At 35.3% G+C, this 26,365-nt stretch overlaps 1 protein-coding gene across 1 annotated transcript; it reads right to left on the bottom strand.

Annotated features, from left to right (window-relative positions):
* On the bottom strand, nt 1-25,424 carry LOC149779423 (uncharacterized). The gene is made up of 3 exons (XM_089938617.1): nt 25,032-25,424; nt 4,747-4,827; nt 1-1,342 (listed from the first exon to the last, which is right to left on the bottom strand). The coding sequence occupies exons 1-3, from the start codon at nt 25,140-25,142 to the stop codon at nt 1,064-1,066; spliced, it is 471 nt and encodes a 156-aa protein (XP_089794743.1). The 5' UTR covers nt 25,143-25,424; the 3' UTR covers nt 1-1,063.
* Between the last annotated feature and the right edge of the window lie 941 nt (nt 25,425-26,365).

Here is a 26,365-nt window from a genome sequence, read left to right as displayed (position 1 = left end):
ATCAGATAAAATTTTATTAGTAAATACTGATTACATTTCATTAGAATTTAAAAGAAAACCACGTAATGATGGTAGAAAATTTAAATCTTAATCATTTAAAAGTCAACATGGTTTTAAATTCAATAAGATGATAATAAAAATACTAGCAATTGTTTTAGTTCCCAAAATCAGCCATTATCATAAGGATTTAATCAAAATAACTACATGGAATATAATGTTGTGACGCTTACGGCAGGTGTTAGCAAATTCCTTCTTTTTTCGTGCAAATAAAGTTTCTTTACTCTTTCTTTTATTTATCACAATTATTTTATCAACAGGATCGAAGATGCTTAGCACATCCAAACGCTGTGATTTTTATTTACCGTGTGCCCAAAACTTTGTCAGTGGTGTACAGTAATACTTTAACAACAAGCTGATAATCTGTAAAACAAAACACTTCAAGCTAAATAAATAAAATGACGACTATTTACAATGAAAGAAAATGAGAATTTGAACCTATAACGAGAAACTTGCTATAGGAGAAACTTGTCCTGTTTATTACATACAAACCACTGGTTATTCTTTCTATTATGAAAACAGATGACATACAAAATATTTTCTTCAAGAATTAAAAAAGCATTTGACTTTGGGCACTTGTCAGTCCGATACTTGTCAGAGGAACGATAAATAAAAGAACTTAGTTTAGAATTTTGAAACACTTTTAGAGGAAGATCGACAAACATTTGCACAAGACCAAAATCTTACAGTGATTTCTACAAGTCATCTAACATTACCTGTATTGAGGAAACTATTAACATTTTTAAAGCAGTCTTTAACAATGGCGTTTTAACCATGACATTCAATACAAAGTCAAACCTCTAATATTTGAAACAAACGAAAAAGCTAAAATTTTCCAAATGCCAGTTGTCTCGCATTTCCCATGATGGTCATGCGCTGTGACACTCACGTATTCACCACGTGTATTCAACGTGTTAGCAACGGCAAGCTTCATGGCGAGTGGAACATATTAAGTCATGTAAATAAAATAAGAAATTAGCACCAGTGAATTTTTCACAAATGCAATTCAAGACAAATCTGATGAATCTGATTCCGATTTTAATGCTTCTAATGTGTTTTCTTCGTCCATGTCATGCACGACTTCTATATTACTGTTTGTGGAACTATTTGTTTCTACACTGGAACGTGATGCGGCACTATTGCTTGCCGACCTACTTGCCCATCTAAGTTCTTCGCCTTCTGGGAGAATACTAATCTCTTTAACTTGCGTTTTCTTCTCACGACCCTGGCCAAGGAAATGTTTTCTCACAAACCGGTAAAACCTTCCTGTATCTTTCTTCGCCTGCTATAATAATAATAATAATAATAATAATAATAATAATAATAATAATAATAATAAATATAATAATAATAGTTCAGAGAGGTAAAAAAACGAAAGAGGGTAATACATTATCACCAAGAATTTTACAGATTAAAGATTGTTGATGAAATTGGTTTGCAAGAGTCCAGTTCTTAACTAACCGTCCAGTCAAAGGAGGCCAGGTCTAAAAAAGAAACATGCTAAATCGTAATACTGAATGGATGCGTTTACTTTCTGACACATCTGATAAAAGATGTTCAAAATGAAACTGAGATTTCTTACCTCGCTTACATCTGCCTAATAACCTAATTCAAGAGGATTCGGACAAGACATCTGAGTCCGTACTGACCTCTCTGTAAATATATCTTCCGGACTTTTGATAGCGTATAAAGTGAAAACAACTGCTTAAAGGTTTGGCTAATGTATCTGAATTATTTCTCCAATATTGAAAAGTTTTAATTTCAGGTTGCTTTCTGTCAAAGTTGGTAGAATTTATTTTAAATTTTCTCTAATAGATACAACTATATATCTGGGGGACGGATTATTGTATTTCAGGATTGTGGACATATCTGACAGCGAAATGACATCATTTGAATAAATTTGAAAGACACTGAAGATTGGTTGATTTCTTTTCAATATGGACAACTTCTGTTCACTGAGTTTTGAGAAGCTGACAAAGTTGTGTTCTAATTTTAGCAACAGCATCTATCATTGATGGTAGATCGGCATCATTTGTATAACCTTGACAATTTTTCATACTAAGATGCTTTCTGTCAAAATTTCGGCCATTTCTTAAAAGAAGTCATTAAAAAATTTGTTTTTAATAATGTGTTTCTCTGCCATTTAACACGTTGTGTACGAGGAGTTGGGGTGGGTGGGATCTTTTGTTCCATGTAGCTAGTTTAAATAATGGGGTGGGTGGGGCTTTTGTTCCATGTAGCTAGTTTAAATAAACACTTCTGGCCGATAAGATGGAGAACGTAGTTTCTTCTTCTAAGTTCCAGTTGTAATCTTCTATAGTGCTTCAGCAACAACGTATTAGAAAGCGTGAATACTACAGATGTTGATTAATTAAAACTTCCGTTTTTTTTACTGATACTGTTTTAGGGTATTGCCTCTTGTGCTTGAAGTGTGTTTAGTACGATGCAGAAGGTGTAAGCCTCTGAGTGATAACAGTGCGACATAAGTAAATTAGATAAAACGCCATAGGTATGGTTTTACTAACTGAGCCAATCAACTGTTATTTCATCTGCTGTCGTCCTAAAGAAAATCATAAATACTTGTCCTCTAATCTTTTCGGGAGATTAGTTAACCAGTAAAGACTGGTACTTGCATTCAATAGAGAGAACATTAAAACCTATAGAGAAAATGATATATGTATTGCGTTCAGATTGATGGATGCTGTGCTGGAAATAACAGCAAACAAATATGTTTCGACCGGATCAGAAAAAGTCATTCGCACTAAAAAAATATCTAGTCGCTTCATTCAAATGTAACTATTTGTAGAAAATGCATTGTTCCAGCCAATTCATTCAAATGTAACTATTTGTAGAAAATGCATTGTTCCAGCCAATTCAATCAGATGTAACTATTTGTAGAAAATGCATTGTTCCAGCCAATTCATTCAGATGTAACTATTTGTAGAAAATGCATTGTTCCAGCCAATTCATTCAGATGTAACTATTTGTAGAAAATGCATTGTTCCAGCCAATTCATTCAAATGTAACTATTGGTAGAAAATGCATTGTTCCAGCCATTTCATTCAAATGTAACTATTTGTAGAAAATGCATTGTTCCAGCCATTTCATTCAAATTTAACTATTGGTAGAAAATGCATTGTTCCAGCCATTTCATTCAAATGTAACTATTTGTAGAAAATGCATTGTTCCAGCCATTTCATTCAAATTTAACTATTGGTAGAAAATGCATTGTTCCAGCCATTTCATTCAAATGTAACTATTGGTAGAAAATGCATTGTTCCAGCCATTTCATTCAAATGTAACTATTGGTAGAAAATGCATTGTTCCAGCCATTTCATTCAAATGTAACTATTGGTAGAAAATGCATTGTTCCAGCCATTTCATTCAAATGTAACTATTTACCAAAAAATGCTTTATAACCTATACTGATTTATCGATCGGTTGTGTCTAATTTAATGCCTAAAATGAGAAAAACAATCTTGGTGCATCTTAATGTATAAATAATCAACTGAATTTCACCAAAATGTAGAACAATACAGGAAATATGTAAGAAAATTAATACCTTATGGGCTGTTCTCGTGTATTTGAAGGTAATAAATTTAAAATGATGACCCATTCTGTTCATTAATTCAAATTTGTATGTTTCATTGCTTTAACTAAACGTGTTGAACTTGTATCACTCTTATATTTTTCTGGATTTATTATGTATTTTTAAAAATAAATTATTTATTCAGGGTTAGATTTTATTTAAACTAATGATGTACAGTTAGCGTTTTCGATGTATACGACCCTCAGAGAAATGGAACAGCTCAAAACACTGAAACACACAAAATATTGCAAGTCGCTTGAAATAAAAGATGAGTTGTTGCTCATGTTTTCTCCATCACTTCTTTTATTAACAAAATCTTATTTCCAAATTGCTTCCTAATACCATACCAATCTGTGTATCTTTCTTAACTCAAGATAGACCACCTGTATAGATATTTTCGCAATGCACTGATTTTTGTCATAGTTGTAGAAGTAAGATAATCCAAATGTGTGGATTTTTTTCTTTTATAATCAAAATTTCATTTCATTGCTGTCTGTCAAATTTGGTACAAATTTCTTCCTGCGCTTATCTTTAGAAGCCAATTAAAGATTTTTATATTTTTAGCAGTGGCGGTAATATCTGACGGCGAATTACTAATATCTGTTGCCAATTGATGCCCTCTGAACCAGGATGTATTTTGGCAGGTTCCGTCCAATTCTGTTGTGAGATTGTTTAGCAAAGTAAACGTCTTCTTTGCTATGATGCTTCGTGTCAAATTTGGTCGGATTATGTCGATCGGGGTTTTGACAAGGAGCAGTTTAAAGGCTTTCCTATATCTAGTTACCGCGGCTATATTAAATAATGGAAGATCAAGATCACATCTGACAGTTCTTCATGCCAGGATGCTCTCAAACTAATTATTTACAATTTGTCCAGCTGTGTTTAATAAGAAATTTAAAATGGCAAATCTTGACATGCGCATAATGTACGATGGGAGGCAGGGCCATACCATTAGAGCACTTCCAGTTGTATTAACAATGTCAAGCTATGGTGACATTTATAAACGGTTTGTGACTAATTTGAATATACCAATATTACTATGATGAACTAATAAATATATTAGTCATAGTTTGCTAAACTGACTACCGGCTCAAACGTACCTCAGCTGCAACTTCTTTCAACGATTCCTTGTTTGATTTTGGTTTGACCTCCATTTTACTATCTGTGGAGGTTTGGGGCTCCTGAAAATAAACATCGGTGGTTAATTTTACCCTATTTTTAAAGTTAATTATGTCTAAATAACAACAAACATTCCCATAAAAGCAAACTTTACACTCTGGTAAAAATTGTAATAAACGGACAAATTTAGAAATAGGTGTCTTTAAGAACATTTTTGTTTAAATAATAATAATAATAATAATAATAATAATAATAATAATAAAAGTTTATTAATTTATTCGTTAAAATAATATGAAAGTCTTTATGTTAAGAGGATAACATATTTAGCATTATAATTAATCTTCTGTAAATCTCTATACATAAACTATTTATATACATCAGTTGTTTATCGTCTCGAAATTAAACATGTTGCTAATTTCTACCTCAGCATTCTCAGAGACACTAAAGCAAATCTACACTGTTCGATAAACGTTAGATTTTTTCAATAGCTGATGTACTAAGTTTCCTTCTTTCTAGATATATAAACAAGTATAGTTTGTTCTTACGATCATAACGTATTTGTGGATTATTTTAATTCTAATTTTGTCTTTATAATTGCCTCTCATTAGGTGCATGACTTAATTAGCGTCAATGGTGTTACAGTTCAATAGCATTGATGTTCTGTTTTGATTGCTTACCGCGTCTGCGAAATATACACTGATGCAATTTTCACAAATTGATATACCTTTTCACAGTTAATAAAGTCCTGTTCACTGAATATTCTTGGAATGCTTTGCCAAACCATCTTTGTTAATGTATCTGGTTTGGTCATTTAATTTCGAAAGGATGTTCCATGTAGAGAACATGTTTACAGCATGTTGGCACTAAAATATACATACTGAAATCTACACGCACGTGGAAACATATGAACCGATAATTCAAGCATCACACATTTCATGTTTATTAGCAAATGTCGCGAACAGACAATAAGAAATGCGCAAAGTATTTGGCATATTACGTAATTTTGCACTTTATGTCTATAAAAAAAATATTTTTATCCGGTTGGGGTGGGGATAGGAGAGAGAGATTTCAGGTTACTGTCGGAAATTATGGACAACAGCACATCTACTATACAATTTTCTTTCCACCAATAGTCATGTAACGTCTTACTAATAGTCATATAACGTCTTATCGAGAGTCATATAACGTCTTACTGATAGTCATATAACGTCTTACCGATAGTCATATAACGTCTTACTGATAGTCATATAACGTCTTACCGATAGTCATATAACGTCTTACTGATAGTCATATAACGTCTTACTGATAGTCATAAAATGTTTTACTTAAAATATCTGTGTAAAGGATATGTAATATGCGCTGTATGAAAACTTTTTAATACCTGCCACAGCCATGAATGTTGGTTTAACTATTCCACAGGTTTAGAACCTACAAACAGTCATGAATGTTGGTCTATTCCATTGGTTTAGCACCTACAACAGCAATGAATGTTGGTCTAGCTATTCCATTGGTTTAACACCTACAACAACCATGAATGTTGGTCTAACTATTCCATTGGTTTAACACCTACAACAACCATGAATGTTGGTATAACTATTTCATAGGTTTAACACCTATAGCTGCCATGAATGTTGGTCTAACTATTCCATGGGTTTAACACCTACAACAGCCATGAATATTGGTCTAACTATTCCATGGGTTTAACACCTACAACAGCCATGAATGTTGGTCTGACTATTCCCTTGGTTTAACACCTATAGCAGCCATGAATGTTGGTCTAACTATTCCATAGGTTAACTCCTGGCACTCAAAGATTCGATGCGAATTATCACTTTCCTTCTGTGCATTTTTCAACATTAATAATACCATAAATGCAACGGACATCTACTTTTAAAAATATACTGGCCGCTTTAACCAAAGCATTTCATCGATTTTCGATGAAGTTTACATATTGTATTACAATATCGATAAAAATAATATGAAATATAGCAGAATATTCACTTCCAAAGGTCGATTTGGAGATTGTTAGGTTAAAAACTGATTCAGCATCACCATTTGTTTTTGTGTTTTTATATATAAAGAAATACTCTATCTTAGACATGGTTATCCAGCTGTACCTACCTCCATCACATAATTATTGCACAAAACCATTTTTGCAGAGCCTGTAATTCCTACGAAACAAAACTGTATAGTATGTTCTTCAGAGTCAGTACAGCGTAAATATCGAAACTATTTCCAATCAACTGTCTTTCGTAGAAAAACAATGTTCGCAAAGTGAACCATTCTAATATCATTGTTTAAGTCTGCTTAGTAAATTAAACCATGGAAACGGCCAAATAATGTGACTTTGATAAGGTAGGTACTTCGAGATGATTAGAATCTTAATGCATTAATGTGTCTCAGTTGCGTAGATACTGAATTAGAAGATCCGCATTTATTATTCCATGCAATGGTTTACGTTCGGCTAAAATAAAATATTCATGGCTGGTTGGCAGGTTACAGGATGGAGATTCATTTGCATAAATTGAACTCGAGTACATATACCGTATATACCTCTTTTTAAGTCTGGTCTAATTTCAAACAACACAAATCCTGACCTGCCATCGCATAATTCTCAGGCAGACCAAGGTCTATATTATTTGTATTACAGATCACTCCTACAGACTGCATAGACCCAGATCTGTTGGCACATTATGCGACCGTAGACCTGGCAGTTGGCAGTTGGACTTGATTTATAAGCAATTAATCAATATTTTAGATTATTAAAAACATCAGGACGCGAGGGGCGCCCGCAAAATTATAATTTCGAGAGAGGGGGAAAACATGTAGTGGTAAGCTATTAAGTTAATGTAAGCCAAAACATGTTTAGAGGTGAAATCGGGGGCGACGGGAAGGGAGACAAAGTCTTGCCCTTGTGTGCGGGCACCCATGTCTTGAGGAGCAGGCGAATATTTTTCACGTCTGTTTCCGTCGATATATATGCAACGAATTTAAATAGCAAATTCTTAACTGTAATTACTATACTGACGGAATATCATATATATATTTTTTGTACAGATAAGTGTGTCCTCCCCCAACCCCAAGAAATTTTTTAAACTTTCATATCAAAATTGCATGTAGTCTTAAGAGGTAAAATATCGTCCACGAAGAAACATAAATTGCAGCGCCACGCAACTCATGTGTTCACTTAATTTGGCATTTTAAAAAAAAATCACTGGCATCTTTATACTAATGTACTAAGTTGCCACTGAGAATCTTGTCGCTGATAGTTTAATCAGTTGAAATTTTGAAGGGAACTTCAATCTCAGTATATAATAGCAACTGAAAATGCTTCCACTAAACATAATTTTCATTTCCTCCTAAGTAAACTATTTGTACAATAATTAGATATCAATCAAGGAAGTGAAGGATGTAATAAAGCGAAATTAACAGCGCGAATCACGTTGGAATAAATCGTCAAGAAACACCAACTATGCAAATAGGCGTGTAGGGTTCTGGATCTCTGTCTCATTCCTATATACGTACGACATGATTATGTATTCGGCAGTTCTGAAGTTGCTGGAAGGATCATGTACAATAAACACGGCATAGTCAACGATATCCTAAGCTTTGATTATACCTGGATCATAGATCGCCTTAAAGTGTTTTAAATTTCTTTTTATAACGATAATTTACGACATATTTTTTTTTTTGGGGGGGGGGGGTGAGTACGAAGGGACATTCAGTCCATGAGTACAACCCATTTTATCTCCATTTCATATCAAGTTCTTCATTACTAAGGTTTGCACCTGGATCTTATCAGCTTCTGTGTATTTGAAGTGTTAATTTATCACGATAATGTACGACCTTTAGTAATCCACGTTATGGGAAGATTAGGAGAAGAAATTCTGTACATCAGTCAAAACAACTTCTTTATCCTCCATATTAAGTTCTCTACTTTTGGTGTCACTTAAATAGGTGTGTGTGTGTGTGTGTGTGTGTGTGTGTGTGTGTGTAAGAGAGAATGAAAGAAAGAAAGAAAGAAATACTTTGAAATTTATGTCACTAGTAGCACCTGATAATATGCATGTTATGCGTTATATCACTTGCATACAAACTTTCTACAGAAAGAAAGAAAGAAAAAAAGAAAGAAAGAAAGAAAGAAAGAAATAAAGAAAGAAAATTTACTATCTGGCAAAGTTTTAATAGTAATTTTATTATTTCCCCTCTGACTTTTTCCTTCTACAATTGTAAAGTTCCAAGATCCACATTACCCTTTATTGGATCCTATTTTAATCACTAATATTCTGAATTTCCTGTTAAACCTCCTACATTCATGTGCATGTTTAGAACCTACACTACTGAGTCATGATACGAACGTTATTTAGTTCGATGTCACCGGGGGCTCCAAAGGCTCACGGAGTCCTAAATCTTCAATTAAAACATTTTTCTCTAAGTCTTGACATTTATTAGGATTATCGGGACGTTTTCTTGCTAAAAGTAGCACTTAAAAGCGGTGAAAGGATTTAAATAATGCGTGTTTGAAAACTGTTTATAGAAAGACCTTCAGTATTTTTCATAGTATTGCAACCTAAAATGTATACGTGCTACAAATTTCCACCTGATTTGGAAGGTTAGCAATATTTAGGATCATGACTAATTTGTTTATATAAATACGTCTTTTCCGTCGTATGGAGCCACGGTAAAACACACGGACTCGTAATCATAAAGTCGCAAGTTCGCTACCCGCCCAAGTCGGCTGCCCTATCGAATCCATGTGGAAACGCACTTAACTCCCATGCTTATGCATGATAAAGGCCAACCACCTAACCAACCAACCAGCCATTCAACCAACCATCCACCTAAGCAATCAACTATCCAACCAACCAACAATCTAACCAACCAACCAGCCATCCAGCCAACCATCCATCTAACCAACCAACCATCCAACCACCTAACCAACCAACCAGCCATCCAACCAACCAACCAACCAACTACCTAACCAACCAACCAACCAACCAGCCAGCCATCCAACCAAAACCAACCAACCAACCAAGTAACCAACCAACCAACCAACTTTATATGTCGGGGTGATGGTACACCTAAAGCACTAGAAATGTTGGTACATCAGCAATAGCAGTAGTAGATGACGACGAGGAAGCTGATAATTTAAACAAATATGAGAAAAAGAAAACTGATGGTCAATCTGATAGCTGATTTTTTTAAATTTATGTGTCAAGATAAATCCATGTAATTACATCAGTATGTGGTACAGCGTATGCATACAAGGTAAGTATATCACACAGCGTATGCATAAAGAGTAATTATATCGCACAGTGTATGCATACAAGATAAACAAATACTATAATTAAGACATATTAATCAAATATAAGCCCTATATCTTTTGAAATTCCTAAAGCATGCAAGTTTGGAGTTACACTTTGGCAAACCGTGTTCCGATATTGATTTGAAACTAGTTTGGCATATGTCTGATTTGTTTAGCCATGCCAATTAGTCCAAGGGCATTCTCATGAACAATTCTTAGGGCTATTCAAAACTGAGCAAGCGTTTGTAAATGTGGCACATTGAAACAAAAATAGTTGTCACAGGTCCGTTTACAAAAGCTCTACAAGTTGTATAAACTGTAATGCATGCCAAGAAAATCGTACCTATAAGCACAAACTTAGCATCGGCTGAAAAATAATTTATTTATATTAGTAATTACGTATTGGGCAATAATTTTGCAATGATATTGGATTCATTTCATAACACAGATAGTTACACTATTAAATACTTGCCCACGCCGATCCCACCCACCCACTCTCTCTCTCTCACACACACACACACTCACACACACACATACACCTATATAAATAGGTTTCATACATGTCTGATCCATTTAACATTCTCTTTAAGGTTACATCAGTAAGGGCACACAAAATAACTGCTTGTGGTATTCTGTAAGCATATATGCGTTCTCTCTCTCTCTCTCGCATTAACTCGTACAAACACTGCGCTTCTTTAATTTCATGATTTAAATGTCGTTGTTGTTGAAAATGACCCGTTGTGTCATTTTGCTCTCACAAGCAAACATGAAAAATAATTTATAAAACCATACAAAACCATCTTGCTGTGCGTACATCGTGCAAAATATACTCAACTAGACCATACCTGTGACTTGGGAGATCGATGGGAAAAAAGTAATTTAAGTTTGTAATTGATTAATCAATTAACATGTTATACCTTTGTACAACAATACAGACCATAACACTTATAATGAAACTATTCCAACCTTCATATGACCTCTCCTTCGTACTCAAGTAATTCGGTTAACTGCGTATAACTTTGAAATTATTTTATCAATGAACATGTGACATTTTTGTACACGCCTGCACACCGTGACCCTAGGGTAAGGCGAATGAGGCAACCGCCTTGGACTCCGCACTTCGCAATGCAATTTTGTTTTGTTCGGGGGCCAGTGCTCATCGATTGCTGTCTTGTGCCCCACATATCCTAGGGCTGGGTCTGAATTGGAGACCACACTCGAAACTTGACAGGATCTCTCTTTCTTAGTCCGGTAATTCGGTGTACTGCAGATACTATAGAATTTTTCTTTTATAATATCGACTCAAAAGAAAAGCGTATCTCCGATTCGGAAATGTCTGGCACTTGCAGTGATTTTACATACATGCGTCAAAATAATCAATTTTTGAACACGTGCATAATGATAGATAGAAAAAAAATTGTAGGAGATATTATCGACAATGTATTCATTTCTGCATTAATCACTTTTTTCTGTGTTTGGTCATCTAATGTAGTTATTAAACCTACTGATATAAGGACACTGGGTTGCCTATTGTGGCTGAAGAACAGTCGAGTCCTTAGGAGACTCCGTCTTACCCTTTGGACCGTTCCGGTGGTTTAGTGGTTAGAACGTCCGCCTCGGATACGGTGGGGGGGGGGGGAGGGTCGCGGGTTCGAGCCCCGATCGAATCATACCAAAGATTTATATAAAAAATGCTACTAACAGCTGCCTCGCTAGGTGCACAGCATTAAGAGGTTAGTGTTAGGACTGATCCTCCTGGTGTCAGGATAATGTGACTGGGTGGGACATCATGCTACATGTCTGCGGCATATTGCCCCAGTGATAGATATCACTATAAACTGCCACACTGCAGACATCGTAGCGATTCAACTGAACAATTGTTAAAGCAACGTTAAAAATCCAAATCACACACACACACACACACACACACGCACACACAGAGGCCCTTTGTATTTATTGTAGGGTTTTTGCCATTTAATTATGTCTTTGTTTTCTTATTCTGGGTTGCGCAATTCAGTATTCCTTTAATTAATATGCGTATATGTAACAATATGCAAAAAATCAGGCAATGTACATAATATAACATTTCATCCATTGCCTACTGCGATCAACAGGTTATTAAACGTGCTGCCAGCTCTATGACAATTTCACATCGACTGACCTAACTGACTTATCCCCAGGGGAGCAGTACTTGAGATAGATTTGATATAATCACCGTCTGATATGTATCAACCATAGCATTCCAAATAATTGTTCACGTTTAAAACACCGTCGCTAAAGCGTGCTGCTTATTAACATGTAAATGTTTAACCAATCCTCCAAAAGAAAAATAGTTAAAAAATATTTACTGTCAGGATCGCTCATTAAAAAGTTTGGGTCAGTCTGTATGACAAATGAGGGAGTCTTAGTTTGACGAAGTATATTTTGTGTTATGATATAGTAATTTGTAGTTATTGTTTAATGACTAATACGGCCCAAGCACATTTGTGTATTCATATCAGCAATAAATTACTTTTGAATGAACACTCATGGAGTATTTGTAACATAGGTACCCCAGCAAAGTATCATGTTACATTCTCACAAGTCGTCGTATGCATGGACGTTGTTTCAGTATGTTCTGTTCACATTGTTGCTACATTACAAGAATACATTGTTACAAGAATACATTGTTACAAGAATACATTGTTTTGAGTGATAATTATTCTTTTATCAGACTGCAAACTTAACCACAAGATGATCTAGAAGAACATCGTCCTATTCCATGTATGATTTCCTTTTCTCATTATAGATGATTATTTTAATATGTTGTATTATTGTAAGTGTTTGTAACTATTAGAATTGTGTGTGTGTGTGTGTGTGTGTGTGTGTGTGTGATCGGCCAAATTCTGTGGACAATATTAATTCTTCGATACGTTTCTTGTTTTATCAATTACATTAACCGTTCTGAAGAAAATCAACTTTAGCCATGACATACACTGCCACAAAGGCAAATACGTAGATAACTGTAAGGTCTGTATCTGCTTCATCTCTTTTCACTTCTCTCTCTCTCTCATATATATATATATATATATATATATATATATATATATATATATATATATATATATATATATATATATATATATATATAGTGACCTTTTATTTCACACTTTCATTGCATGTCAGCATATTTATAATGCGTACAGGGAAATATGCGCTTTTATGAGCCATGCCACATTATTTTTGTAACATCTCTTTTTTATACAGAGATAGATGGATATATAATGTACTTTTTTAAATAAATGTTTTGAGGGATAACGAAAGACACATGGAAGAAAATAAATACATACGTACGATAACTGGTGATTTTTTTTATCCTACAAGAATTTATGATTTTTATGGCATGAAATGCTGAATTGGCCTATTTAGGATGATAAAAGGATGCTTTCTTTAATACCTGCCATGTGTCTTTCGTCATTTCTCAGAACAAGTATACTTTAATTGTAAATAATATTGACACATAGAACGTTTTGAACGTATTCAGATTATATTAATATCCATAAGCACACGTGACAAATAATAAAATGTAAATGCTTTGTGATATTTATTGGGGCCCCAAATCTGTTGACAAGTCTTTAAGAACTTTTTATTGGGTCGGCATTTGTTTTCTTACCCAGACAAATTATTAAACGGCGCCACCTAGAGACTATATTTTGATGACTCGTCTATGAATGTCAACATCTATACCATAATTTCATTAGTGACATCACTGACTCAACCAATTAATCCCACGCTGATGATTATATATATGCTGTTGTAAAGGTGATTTACTCGTGGGGTTTATCACCTTGTAACATGCAAAGCATCAGTATTATTTGTAAATAGAAATGTTTTTGTCAGGAGAAAAAAAGCATCGTGAAAGGCATGAAAACATTTATTCCAGCTTATTTTCTCCACTCATGATTTCAAGAAAGTCTCCAAACACAAATACAATTGTTGGAAGTGTACTTCATTATCACGAATATCTTATATCTTACTCTAATCATTTTTGTTTGCAGTGAGAATAAGCTAAGTTTATCTAAATTCAAACTGTAGCAAATGAAACAGGTTATATAAATTCAAATTATAGTCAGATCCTCTCATAAACACATACATACATACATACATACATACACACACACGTACGTACGTGCGTACGTACGTACATACATACATACATACACAAACAATCATTAAATTAATAAGTATTTAAGAAAACTGTCCATCTGTCATACACCTACCTTGGTATGACGCAATGATTGACGTAATGCCATCCGAGAGGGAAAATGATTTGAAAAAGTACACAATTAACATAAAAGGAAAAACCACAGTGCAACCTAAATCCGATGTTAGAGACCTCGTAAGGTGATAACCCTTTTATGTTTCTAATTTAATAAAACGGGCCTGTATCTCTTACAAGGTATCGCTGGTACCTGGGTACCTCAGTGTCGTAGCCACTAGGTTAAGTCCATCTCACCTTCAGCCAAAGTCGAATTGTTCGAATATAACAGCTAAATTTGTTATGCATTTCAATGTTCTTAGACCAAGGTTTTGTTTTAAACTAACCAAAAAGTATACACGCCAGATCCGTAAGTGCTTGTCTGTCCGTTCTAAGATGCTCAAGTCAGATAGTTGACTTTCATTGGACTCCATACGGCGTCGATACACCTGTGCTACAAGTGGTTACCACTTAGCACTGTGCCTTAATTTTGATGAAGACTGTCTAAATCAGGAGGTCTATGTAAATATTTAAAGTGCCAGTTTAAAGACAAACAAGGAAATGATACATTGAAGTGTGTCTAAATAAAAATCTTATACCTTGTCAACCTTAGAGGAAAATAATGTGTCGCTGCACGGTAACTAGTAATCAGTTAAAAATTTAGCGCTTCATTTCTGAACAATTTCCAAGGTGTTATAGTCCTCAATGTCTTATAATTTTAAAGAACAAATCATAGTGCTCTGACACCATACGATTGGCTACTTTTTAAAACAAATGAATAACTGAAAGTTTCACAAAGTAATTCAAAAATTTTAATTTTTTAAAAATAAAGATTATATTATCGGTCGAGTACGTTCTGTTTAAAATTAAATATACTCGGCTCCCAGCTTTTAACATAACAATACGAACTCGTTTAAGCTCAACACACACACACACACACACACACACACACAAACGCGCACGCGCGAAAAGAATGCTGCTAGCAATCGTTCAACATGAAACATATCAGCAGTATACATATCACGGTTATTGGACTGTAGTAAAATTTAATACGTTACATATGTTTCCCAGAGGGCTTCGCCAACCTTCAGTAAATAAATACATTAAGAAATTCCAATTACTTCACTTTCGACATTCCCCCTCCCGTCCAAAAAAAAAAAAGAAAAGAATTTGCAATCAGTCTTATTATGACAATTATTAAAGCTGCTATTTGCTTTTAGTGGAGTTCAACGAACGAGCATAATAATATAAAATGTTTTACGCAACAAAAATAATGGTACAATGTTGTATTTTATTTAATTCAGTAACATTTAGAAATGCGGTGGATATATTTCATGAGCTGAACATGAAGACTACAATGTCGGAATCTGCATATAATGTTCCCCCCCCCCCCACACACACACACATTTTATACGGGATAAAAGTGTGATCTGCATATAATGTTTTTTTCCCCCACATTTTATACGGGATAAAAGTGTGATCTGCATATAATGTTTTTTTCCCCCACATTTTATACGGGATAAAAGTGTGATCTGCATCTAATGTTTTTCCCCCACATTTTATACGGGATAAAAGTGTGATCTGCATCTAATGTCCCCCCCCCCCCCATTTTATACGGGATAAAAGTGTGATCTGCATATAATGTTGATAAAAGTGTGATCTGCATATAATGTTTTTCCCCCACATTTTATACGAGATAAAAGTGTGATCTGCATATAATGTTTTTCCCCCCACATTTTATACGGGATAAAAGTGTGATCTGCATATAATGTTTTTCCCCCACATTTTATCCGGGATAAAAGTGTGATCTGCATATAATGTTGATAAAAGTGTGATTTGCATAAAATGTTTTTCCCCCACATTTTATCCGGGATAAAAGTGTGATCTGCATATAATGTTGATAAAAGTGTGATCTGCATATAATGTTTTTCCCCCACATTTTATACGGGATAAAAGTGTGATCTGCATATAATGTTTTTCCCCCCACATTTTATACGGGATAAAAGTGTGATCTGCATCTAATGTTTTTCCCCCACATTTTATACGGGATAAAAGTGTGATCTGCATATAATGTTTTTCCCCCACATTTTATACGGGATAAAAGTGTGATCTGCATCTAATGTTTTTCCCCCACATTTTATACGGGATAAAAGTGTGATCTACATAAAATGTTTTTCCCCCATATTTTATACGGGATAAAAGTGTGATCTGCATAAAATGTTTTCTCCCCACATTTTATACGGGATAAAAGTGTGATCTGCATATAATGTTTTTTTTTCTTCCCACATGTTATACGGGATAAAAGTGTGATCAAAATTTGTCATGATAAATAACATTCAAGAAAAGTAGAGAACAGGGAAAGATGGAGCGAATTTGTTGTAAAGTCAATTGTGGTGCCTGAACGACCTCTTGAGTTAAGGGATTGATGATGGTGATGATGATGATGACGACGACGACGATGATGATAGAAAAGAAATATTTTATTGATTCAAACATAAAAGGGAAGCAGACTTAGTGATGACACCGAATTGCGATACCATTAAAATAAGCAGCATCAACCTTAATAGCGTAATGATTAAAACAGAGCACTCTGAGAAAGAAATTGACGTATATACACAAATTTGTATTCGGCTAAATTTATTCTACAACTTGAAGATCTCGTAAATTTTACACGGTAACTTACAATGATTCGTCAAAAACAGGGTTAGAATTAATGGAAAATAAAGTTTGATTTAAGCAATATGTGGCGATTTAATACATAATGTTGCTGCAGTAGACTCAGCCATTCGAATAGCCAAGGTTTAGGACAAATCTTGAATCATTCACAAAAGTATTGGGAAAACGTTAAATTCGCATGTTTCGATTTCCTGGGCGATAAAGACAAATTATTAGGTATATTCTATTATCTGAATATTAAAATATTGTTACACGACTGACAAAGAACATTATACAATGCATTTTTACGATAAACTTAAAGGTCCCCTTGCTTATGCAAATATCCGTCAATAGTGGGAACAAATCAAACAGGACAAAACGAAGTTAAAATACAACGAATTAAAAGAATAGCTATCTGAACAACCTAATTACACATTATACATAGAAGAGACAGAATGAAATCAATAAAGTATGGTCACATGGATGGCCAGACTATGTTGACATGCAAGCATTAGGAAAAGCGAATGATGAATATGAATACATTTTGATGCTGTTTATTATTATTAGTCAATCTTGAGATATGCATTATAAAGTTCAAAGATTGAATGACTGTCCATGCGTACAAGGAAGTGTTAAAGATGCAGAATGTCTGAAACACAGATTTAAAGTTTATATCACTCTGATGAACAATTACACGGTGCATTTAATCTACTTGCAACCATATATTATAATGAATGTGTGGCTCTGGCGTATTTTTGACTGTTTATGACTGTTTTTGAATATTTGAATCTCAACAATGTACACGTTTACTTTGGCCAAATTAATTAGAGAAAAATCAACAATGCTAATAATTGCTGCCATGCAGACTGTCCAAAGCTAAATTATTCTGCCATATAAAACTTGATGTCTGTGAGAAGGGTTTCGTTGAAAGTTTGTCATAAATGTCTCTTTTGGATCTTCGTCTGTGAACACAACAGGTTTTGTATCTTTCGTTTTATATTCTAAGACTAGTTTTGAGATTTTAATCAGCACATCTCAAACTACTTTAATAATATTATGCTACTATCTAAATAAGTAGTTTATTCCGCTTGGGGACGAGTCCCGGGCTCGGTCAATGTGGGTATGCGAGAAAGCTGGTCAGTAGTTTCCGGTGGGTTGATGCTTCTTGCTGGTGTTTCTCACGCGCGCTAAATACCCCTCCACCCCTCACCCCCAAAAAATTAACCCATCACGTCTCTTGTGGAATGTTTTCAAGTGCAAAGGAAAACCTGATGTTACGTATTTAACTCTTTTAATTGTCCATTGTATGTGAGATCGTCGATTGCCAACACGTGCATATGGGATTGTGGTACTTTCAAAGTCATAGTAAGTCATATATAGAACGTTAAATTGATGTTGACAGATTCTTCATTTTACCGCTGAACCTATTTCAGGCACTATATACGTTGTATCATTGCCTTTATTCTGATATTTCTCTTATGTATATAAAACATTCAAGCATTTCATTTTCAGATCTGTTTTGTCACTAATGTATATTTATATTATGTGGTTATACCAATGACAAACGAAAATAAATATTCTAATGTAATGGTACCTGATTTCTTTACGGGATTTTATTACCACCATATTGAAATAAAACTGATATGTCAACGTGTATTTGACTTTCTGTTCCAGTTATTCCAACCAGTTTTAAGTTGTTTATCTTCTGAAGCATGCTGTGCTGCTGTCTCTTTATATCTCTATTTCAAACACATTAAGAAATACATCAAATTTATTTACGAATATCCGTTTTAACGGACATATATTAAACCAAACAATGTATCTATGTAAACTGCTCTTGATGGCCTGTCTATATGAACACTTAGTGTGGATTGGAACAAACTCCACATCATAGAAAAATCTACAGTCATTATTTTTCACATCGAGACAAGCATTCATGTTCTGTATCCACGTCTGTGTGTTAGCTTTCTCTGAGCGATTGATACTCATCGATGTGAAATGTTAATTATTTTATCCTGTCGAACATCCAATCCTGTCCTTATGTATATATCATGTTCAAGTGTGAATGTAAAATGTAGAAAAAAACTTTCACTGATATTCGTTCGTCCCTTTTCATTATGTAAATGTTCATATATGTTCTATGCAGTTTGTGCATGACTTGAATGGGCAGAGAAAGCGAAGTCAACGTTGTCTTGCACACGGGACATTCCAGACATAACCAGTAACGTTTCTATGTAACTATTTTAATGTCAGTTGATAGCCATGATCTAGTTCGAGAGCTTCCACCCAAGCCTTACAGCGGTATCTTCCACTGTCTTAATATACTAACACTAAATTTTAACAAGCATTCTTTGCTCGAAAAGGTTGAAGGATGTATGTTACGACTGTCACATTACGCCTGTTTGGAATGGTGCCATGTCGTTTCTGTAAACGTCGAGAAAAGGGACTGGGTGCCAATTTTCCATTCCTGATGCTTGTTAATTTCATCCTTTTACTTCACTAAAAAATAAAACCATAAGCGTCTAACTTAGTTGTTACTCAAAAGATTAAACAAAATCATTGTTTAGATAATAAAATGAAGACCAGCTTTTGACCTGTATATCCAAAATCAAATCTGAATACAACTGTCTAGCGGCCGTGACATTAGTAACACTGGGAAATAATTCGACGTACCGTCAGTTTCCCCCCAGTTGCATTAGTATTCAAGACACATCGGTTCTAGACCTATGCTAACGCTAATCAAAACAATTTCCCAAGATTTCAGCTCCGCTTAGCTGTAAATAATTCCAGTTTTATAGACGCTCGTTCTTGATGGTGAAGATGAGCCTGACAATCTCGATAGATGTGCGCAATATTATGATGTTAGAAGATGTGAAACTTTTACGTTACAAAAACTAAATACGCCTATAAAGACATTACAAATAATCGCAAAACCAATGCACAAAATTCATGCATGGGAACCTGTTGTGGCATTGTTAGCGTACCTTACAGATCGTTCTAACTTGATGGGGCTTGTTGCGGCTGATTAAGCGTCATGTGTTTTGTGACGTCAGGTTGTTGTTGTTGTAGGGTTTAACGCCATTTTTCAGCACACAATAGGCTATACATGGCGGTCAGTATTAATGGTGGAGGAAGAACCCGGGAAAACCCTGGAAAGAAACACCGACCCACGAAAAGCTACTGGCAAGCTTGGAATTTCGCTTGCTGTGTAGGTACTTAGTCTCTTTTGTGTTTAAAATCTCCTTTGTGTGCATATTTTGCAATTGATTTATATAGCTAGACCATTCAAGAAGGGAGCCCAACTCTCAAGTTTTTACGTGTGTGTGTGTGTTTGTGTGGGGTAATTTCTGAATTCTGCAGGGGGATCCTTAATTGTATGTCAGGCCACTTTCTTTTGACTTATATTCGTTCCTGATGCTCCAATGAAAATGTTGGCAAACTGTGTATAATCACTATATTATAGTATATTCCACCCCACCCCTACTCATTTTAGTAGATTCAACGGACTTTCAGAGGCTGTTCATATAATTATCAGGGACTTTAAAAAAAGCAGTAGGATTGGGTGACCGCTCCGGTGGCCTAGTGGTTAGAACGTCCGCCTCTGACGTGGGAGGTCGAGGGCTCGATCCCCGGCCGAGTCATACTAAAGACTTACAAAATGGTACTAATAGCTGACTCGCTTGCTCTCAGCATTAAGAGTTTAGTGCTAGGACCGGTCGGCCTGATGTCAGGATAATGTGACTAGCTGGGACATGATGATACAGGTCTGCGGCATGATGCCACACTGCTAGATATCAATATAACCTGCCATACTGCAGACATCGTAGCGATATAACTGAATTATTTTTTAAAACTACGTTAAAAATCAGTCATACACACGCATGCACGCGCCCTCACTATGCATGGAAACACATTCACTAATATGTCACTAGTGAGAACTGTATATATGGGTTTATTGCAGTGCATCTTCCAATGTAACACATTGTTTTATTAATGTAAGAGTATGGAATCGTGTGAAGGGGCAAATTTCTGGCGATCTATGCAGAACACATTAGTTGAGACCAGAGAACAATTAGATTTATGGGGACAGGCGCGTATCAAATCGCCACACATCCATGACCGGTAAAGTCTTATCGAGGGGAGAATTTTATTCTTAATTAAGCATTCGTTTATTTAGCCAACAGAAGACTGGTGGAGACAAAAGATAACTTCGATTCCATAGTGTAAATGTCAGGATTGAAAGATTGCAGAACTCTTTTACTCAAACTACAAGGTCAAAATGACCACGACTTTGGCGCCTCTGGAAAAAGGCGGCAAATATATTAGGTTCTGATTGGCTACGCCAAATAAGTGGCGTGCTTCCCACACTAAATTTCCGAGTTTAATATCGCCACATCGAAAATTTTAATCAGTCTAAGCTTTTCTGCAAGAGAAAACAAGTGTAAGAATACTACGAGAATAAATTTGGGAGATATTCTCTCGTAAAACTGTTGTCCAAGAGGGCTGTTGTCGAGGAAAATCAACGAACAAATTTGGCGGTAGAAGCGAGGAACGCTGAAAGCTCAAAGGGAGAAAATAGCTCCTGTGACGTATTAATTCTAGGACGTATCCTGCGACGTATTAACTCTGAGACGTATCCTGTGACGTATTATCTCTGAGACGTATCCTGAGACGTATTATATCTGAGACGTATAATGAGACGTATTATCCTGAGATCCAGGAATCTGTGAATCTACGTGATATGCACAGAGTTGAGGACCGAAAGAGACAAGACAGAGATGAGTCGAAGGAACAGCTACAGTGGAAGTGGAGTGAACCGGAGAAGCAGGTTATGCAATTGTACAAGGCATTGACTTCGATTGTTCACTCGATCCTATGATGAACTAAATATATCAGTAAAACAGATCGGTTACTTTATTTAAATATATTTGTGTTTTGTAATTCGGTGAAAGCTTTATTTCTAGAAGCAGATTATATTCCTGACGTAATGAATTCTCACAGTTGTTTTGTGTAATTGATTAAATTGTTGTTTACATGTACGGGGGCTCGTGTTGGTCTGTTCTCTATATCTGCTCAGATCTCTATCTATTCCACCTATAAGTTTCACCACTTATATTTATATTTACTCGAACCGGGCAATAACATCGAGGGTGGTCAACCTCAACAATCCGCCAACCCACAAACCTCTTGCAAGAAGAGGGAACATTGTGTAAGGTTTCTACAAAGTGGACCGTGGGTTGCTTACAGATCGCATCTCATGAATAATATTTCTTGCATATGTTTATATTATCCCTTCATAACTATTTTAATTCGGCAATAGCAGCAACTAAAACAAGCAACACTATAGAGTGATCAAGTCTGAAATTTAATATTTGGCAATATGTATATATTTTTCATGAAATCGGATTGGTAATGGCAGACTTCATTATCAATGAGTTTCTATGCAAATAAAACCTTTGACGTTAAACTATCAACATCGAATACATTTTATGAAATATTTATCAAGAGACTGGTTATCATTTCACCATTTTGGCATAATAAATCAGTGTGGTTAAAATCGTCATACAAGGGAATACTTGTACTGTCTGCTTCTCTTTCTTTTGATTGCTAAATGAGTGAAACCGATAGACTTGTTTTGCAGCACTGGATCAAGTTATTAAACTCAAAGAAATATCTCTCAGTTGTTTTTTTTATTTATTTCAATAACTACCAACCTATTTATTTACTAACCATCCTACCAATCACATACCTTTCTGCCTACCCAATACCTAATTAAACACCAATCGTCCTGAATACACACCCATCCATCAGTGCAAGTATCAATAAATACACCCATGCATACCGATGGATGGAAAAATACAGACACAGACAGAAAGGGCACAAAATAAACAAAAATATAAATGTAAGCGTGCGTGACAGAACTCATTCATTCGATCTTTCAGTTGTGCTGACATAATAAAAGTTAGAATGTATAAATGAAATACAAAATTTGCTGATTTGCATGGTTGTACCGTCAGGTAACAAAGTTAAGATATGGAATGTATACATCTTGTGACTAATTTTATTGTTATTCATAACCACATTTTTAAAATACTAACTTAGTTTTTCTTTTATAATTTTTTTTTTGCTTAAATTTAACAGTGAATGGGTTTCTTGAATTTGCTGTTCTTAGCATATAAACTTCTAGGAAAATATAGTACTGAATTCAATACTGCATTTAAGACTCAATGAAGTGATATAATAGACACAATGCAATACCCACACCCGCAAAAAAAGAAACAAAAAGTACGGGTGTTCTTCACTTCGTACTTGACAAGGTGAACCGAAGGTATTTCTCGAGGGTTCTCAAATATCCACTTTGCACTTAAAATAAATCATCCACCACTAGAGAGGGTGTAAATAGTAACCTCACGTGAGAACACTTTCAATCAACCTTGCATGAAGAGAATTCGCTGAGTGGAAAACACGATGGAAATTTGACAGCTTTGAGCATTGAGACCATTTACCGTTAAAGGTAACTGATTTCTCATATCAGATCAATGATCCATACTTAACGAGCTCAGCATATAATACACAAACCTTGATCCTGTCAACACGATGTACAAACTTCCATACGACGGAATTATCCAGCATCAGCTAAAATCATGATCCGAACGCAATATATTCACACACTAACACTTAAGCTTCGAAACTATTTTTTTAAAATAAAATGTTTGTGAAAGTGACAAAAGAAGATTTGCAAATAAATTAGGATTGTTATTATGAATAATATCATTGATGTGTAAAATATCCTTTGTTATAATAATTTAGTTGTTGTTATTGTTGTTGTAGGATTTAACGCCATTTTTCAGCACACGATAGGCTATACATGGCGGCCAGTATTAATTGTGGAGGAAGAACCCGGAAAACCCCGGAAAGAACCACCGACCCACGAGGAACTACTGGCAAGCTTTATCCCATGCCCACATTAGCCGAATCCGAGACTCGAACCCACGCAGACAGAGGTGATATGGCAAAGATCCGTAACGTAGAGCGCTTTAGACCACTCGGCCACTTGGGGGGGGGGGGCACTAATTAAGTATAAATCAGTTGAGAAAGAGGATTCATAGACAAGAAACAAGTTTCTTTTATCGCAGTGGAATGGAGTACAGTCAGTATGTATTCATTACGAATTTTCATCAGTAACAGCTATTCACAAAGTTTTAATAAACTAATAATGTAGCCATTGGTTGAGCGTTCAACTTGTAATCCTAGGTCGAGAGTTAGTTACCCGTCGAGGGTAGTCCGGGGTCAGTTGCCTCGTTGTGTCCTTTGGGAAAGCTAAAATTTTCTCGGTATTCTATTGCTTACAAAGTGTTGAAAGTGAGGTTTTGAACCAACCAACAAACGAACCAACCAAGAGAGAAAGTCAAAACCTGAGAAAGTTGTGAAATAATTTAAGATCATGGAACTTCTTGCTTATAAGAATAAATGTTGTGTCATTGCTTGAACAGTACCTTTTTTAACGTTTACCTGTTACTTGATTAAACTTTTTAAGACTATGAATCTCAATAAATCGAATGAATATAATTCATGTTTGTTTTTTTGGACGTTATTAAATATATTCATTACCTATCCATTACTCTTTTATAGTGATATCTAGAATTTGTTCGATTTTGGAAGGAGAGTGAGTAAGACTTTCAAAAGATTTATGACCGTTCCGGCTCTAGTTACAGTCAATGTTCGAAGAGTAAATTTAAAAAAAAACCCCACAGATTTTGATTGTATTCTTCATGCCTTTTGGAACAGTAATTAAACAAAAAGGCTAAGTGCTTGGACAATAGTGATGTACAATATCCAGTACAAAGACATCAGGAAACAGTTATGTACAATATTCAATACAATCTCTCTCTCTCTCTCTCTCTCTCTCTCTCTACATACACATATATATATATATATATATATATATATATATATATATATATATATATATATATATATATATATATATATATATATATATATATATATGTGTGTGTGTGTGTGTGTGTGTGTGTGTGACAAAAGAAAGAAAACTTGATCAGACTCACCTGAAGTATACATTTATTGGTGAAATTCGAAGTAGTGAAGTTTGCAATGCCCAGTCCTTGAACTGGTGTTACTTCCGTATCATGATTATCCCTCCTTCTTTTAAGCCTCATTTCGTCCGTTTTCCGCAACAAAAACAACAAATAAGCTTGCTGTAGGACTCCTGTCAAGTCCAAGCCAATAGCGCACAGTAATTAAACCGCCGCACGAGGGAAATAAATATTCTGTTCAACAGATTAAGCTTGCATACCTGGCCGATATCGTTTACACTGTAACAAATCTTTCCCGACAATTAATATGCGCTTATCTTTGGTCTTGGTGACTAACAGATTTGAATGGTGTCTCTACAAAACAACGGGGCGAGAAATACCCCCTTCTGAGGTCTTGGGACAACGTACCCTATTGAAGCGGTCGCCAGATGTCTCACTGGATCATTTGTCACCGGTAACATTCATTTAAACCGTAGTTAGGGTGGGTCGTATCCACCTGTATTTATCTGAGCTGAATTGTATGCACGACGGCTGGATTTCATCTTCCCGTCTGTTTTCATCACTTTTCTGTCAAAAACACACGTAAGAAAATATTAGCATAGCATTTCCTCTGAACAAATAATTCATGAGCTAGTTTCAAATAAGGTCCTTGTATTATTTCCATGCTAGTAATGTCGACAAAGTTGTCCTAAGCAACTTACCTAGTTTTTTTTTATTTTATCTGTCTTCATATATATATATATATATATATATATATATATATATATATATATATATATATATATATGCACAGTGTTTATTGTGTTCTGTTTGTCCAACCTACATAAAAATTAAAAATAAGTAAATGTAGGGGACCAGATACTACTGTGCGTTCGTCCGCGCGTGTTAATAGTCGGGCGGTTCCTCTTGCATTATTTAACGTACCTACTAGGAGCGGCTCAGTGGTTAGCGTGTCGGACTCACGACCGAAATTGTGAGGGTTCGAATCCTACCACTGAACCAAACTGGGTTAGCTACCACGATGTGTTCTTGGGTAGGTCACTTTACTCTAATTGCATCATTATTAAATTACCTACTTGTGTTGCTGTGCCAAAAAGCAATAAACGAAACCATATATATTTACTTAATGTTGCTGTTTTTATTTTTTTGTTACAGGAGTTAACGCGACTTTTCAGCACAAGATAGGTTATATTTGGCGGCCAGTATAACTAGTGGAGGAAGAACCTAGAAAACCCGAGAAAGAACCACCAACGTGCGGAAAGCTACTATTGGCAAGCTTTCTCATGAACCCACATTGGTCGACCCCCGAGAGTCGAACCCACGCAGCAGCAGCGGTATTAGCGAAG

The sequence above is a fragment of the Sinohyriopsis cumingii genome, chromosome 17 (assembly GCF_028554795.1).
Source record: "Sinohyriopsis cumingii isolate HCF-2022 chromosome 17, ASM2855479v2, whole genome shotgun sequence".
NCBI classification, from domain to species: Eukaryota; Metazoa; Mollusca; class Bivalvia; order Unionida; family Unionidae; genus Sinohyriopsis; species Sinohyriopsis cumingii.
This window is presented reverse-complemented; position numbering and strand designations above follow the sequence as displayed.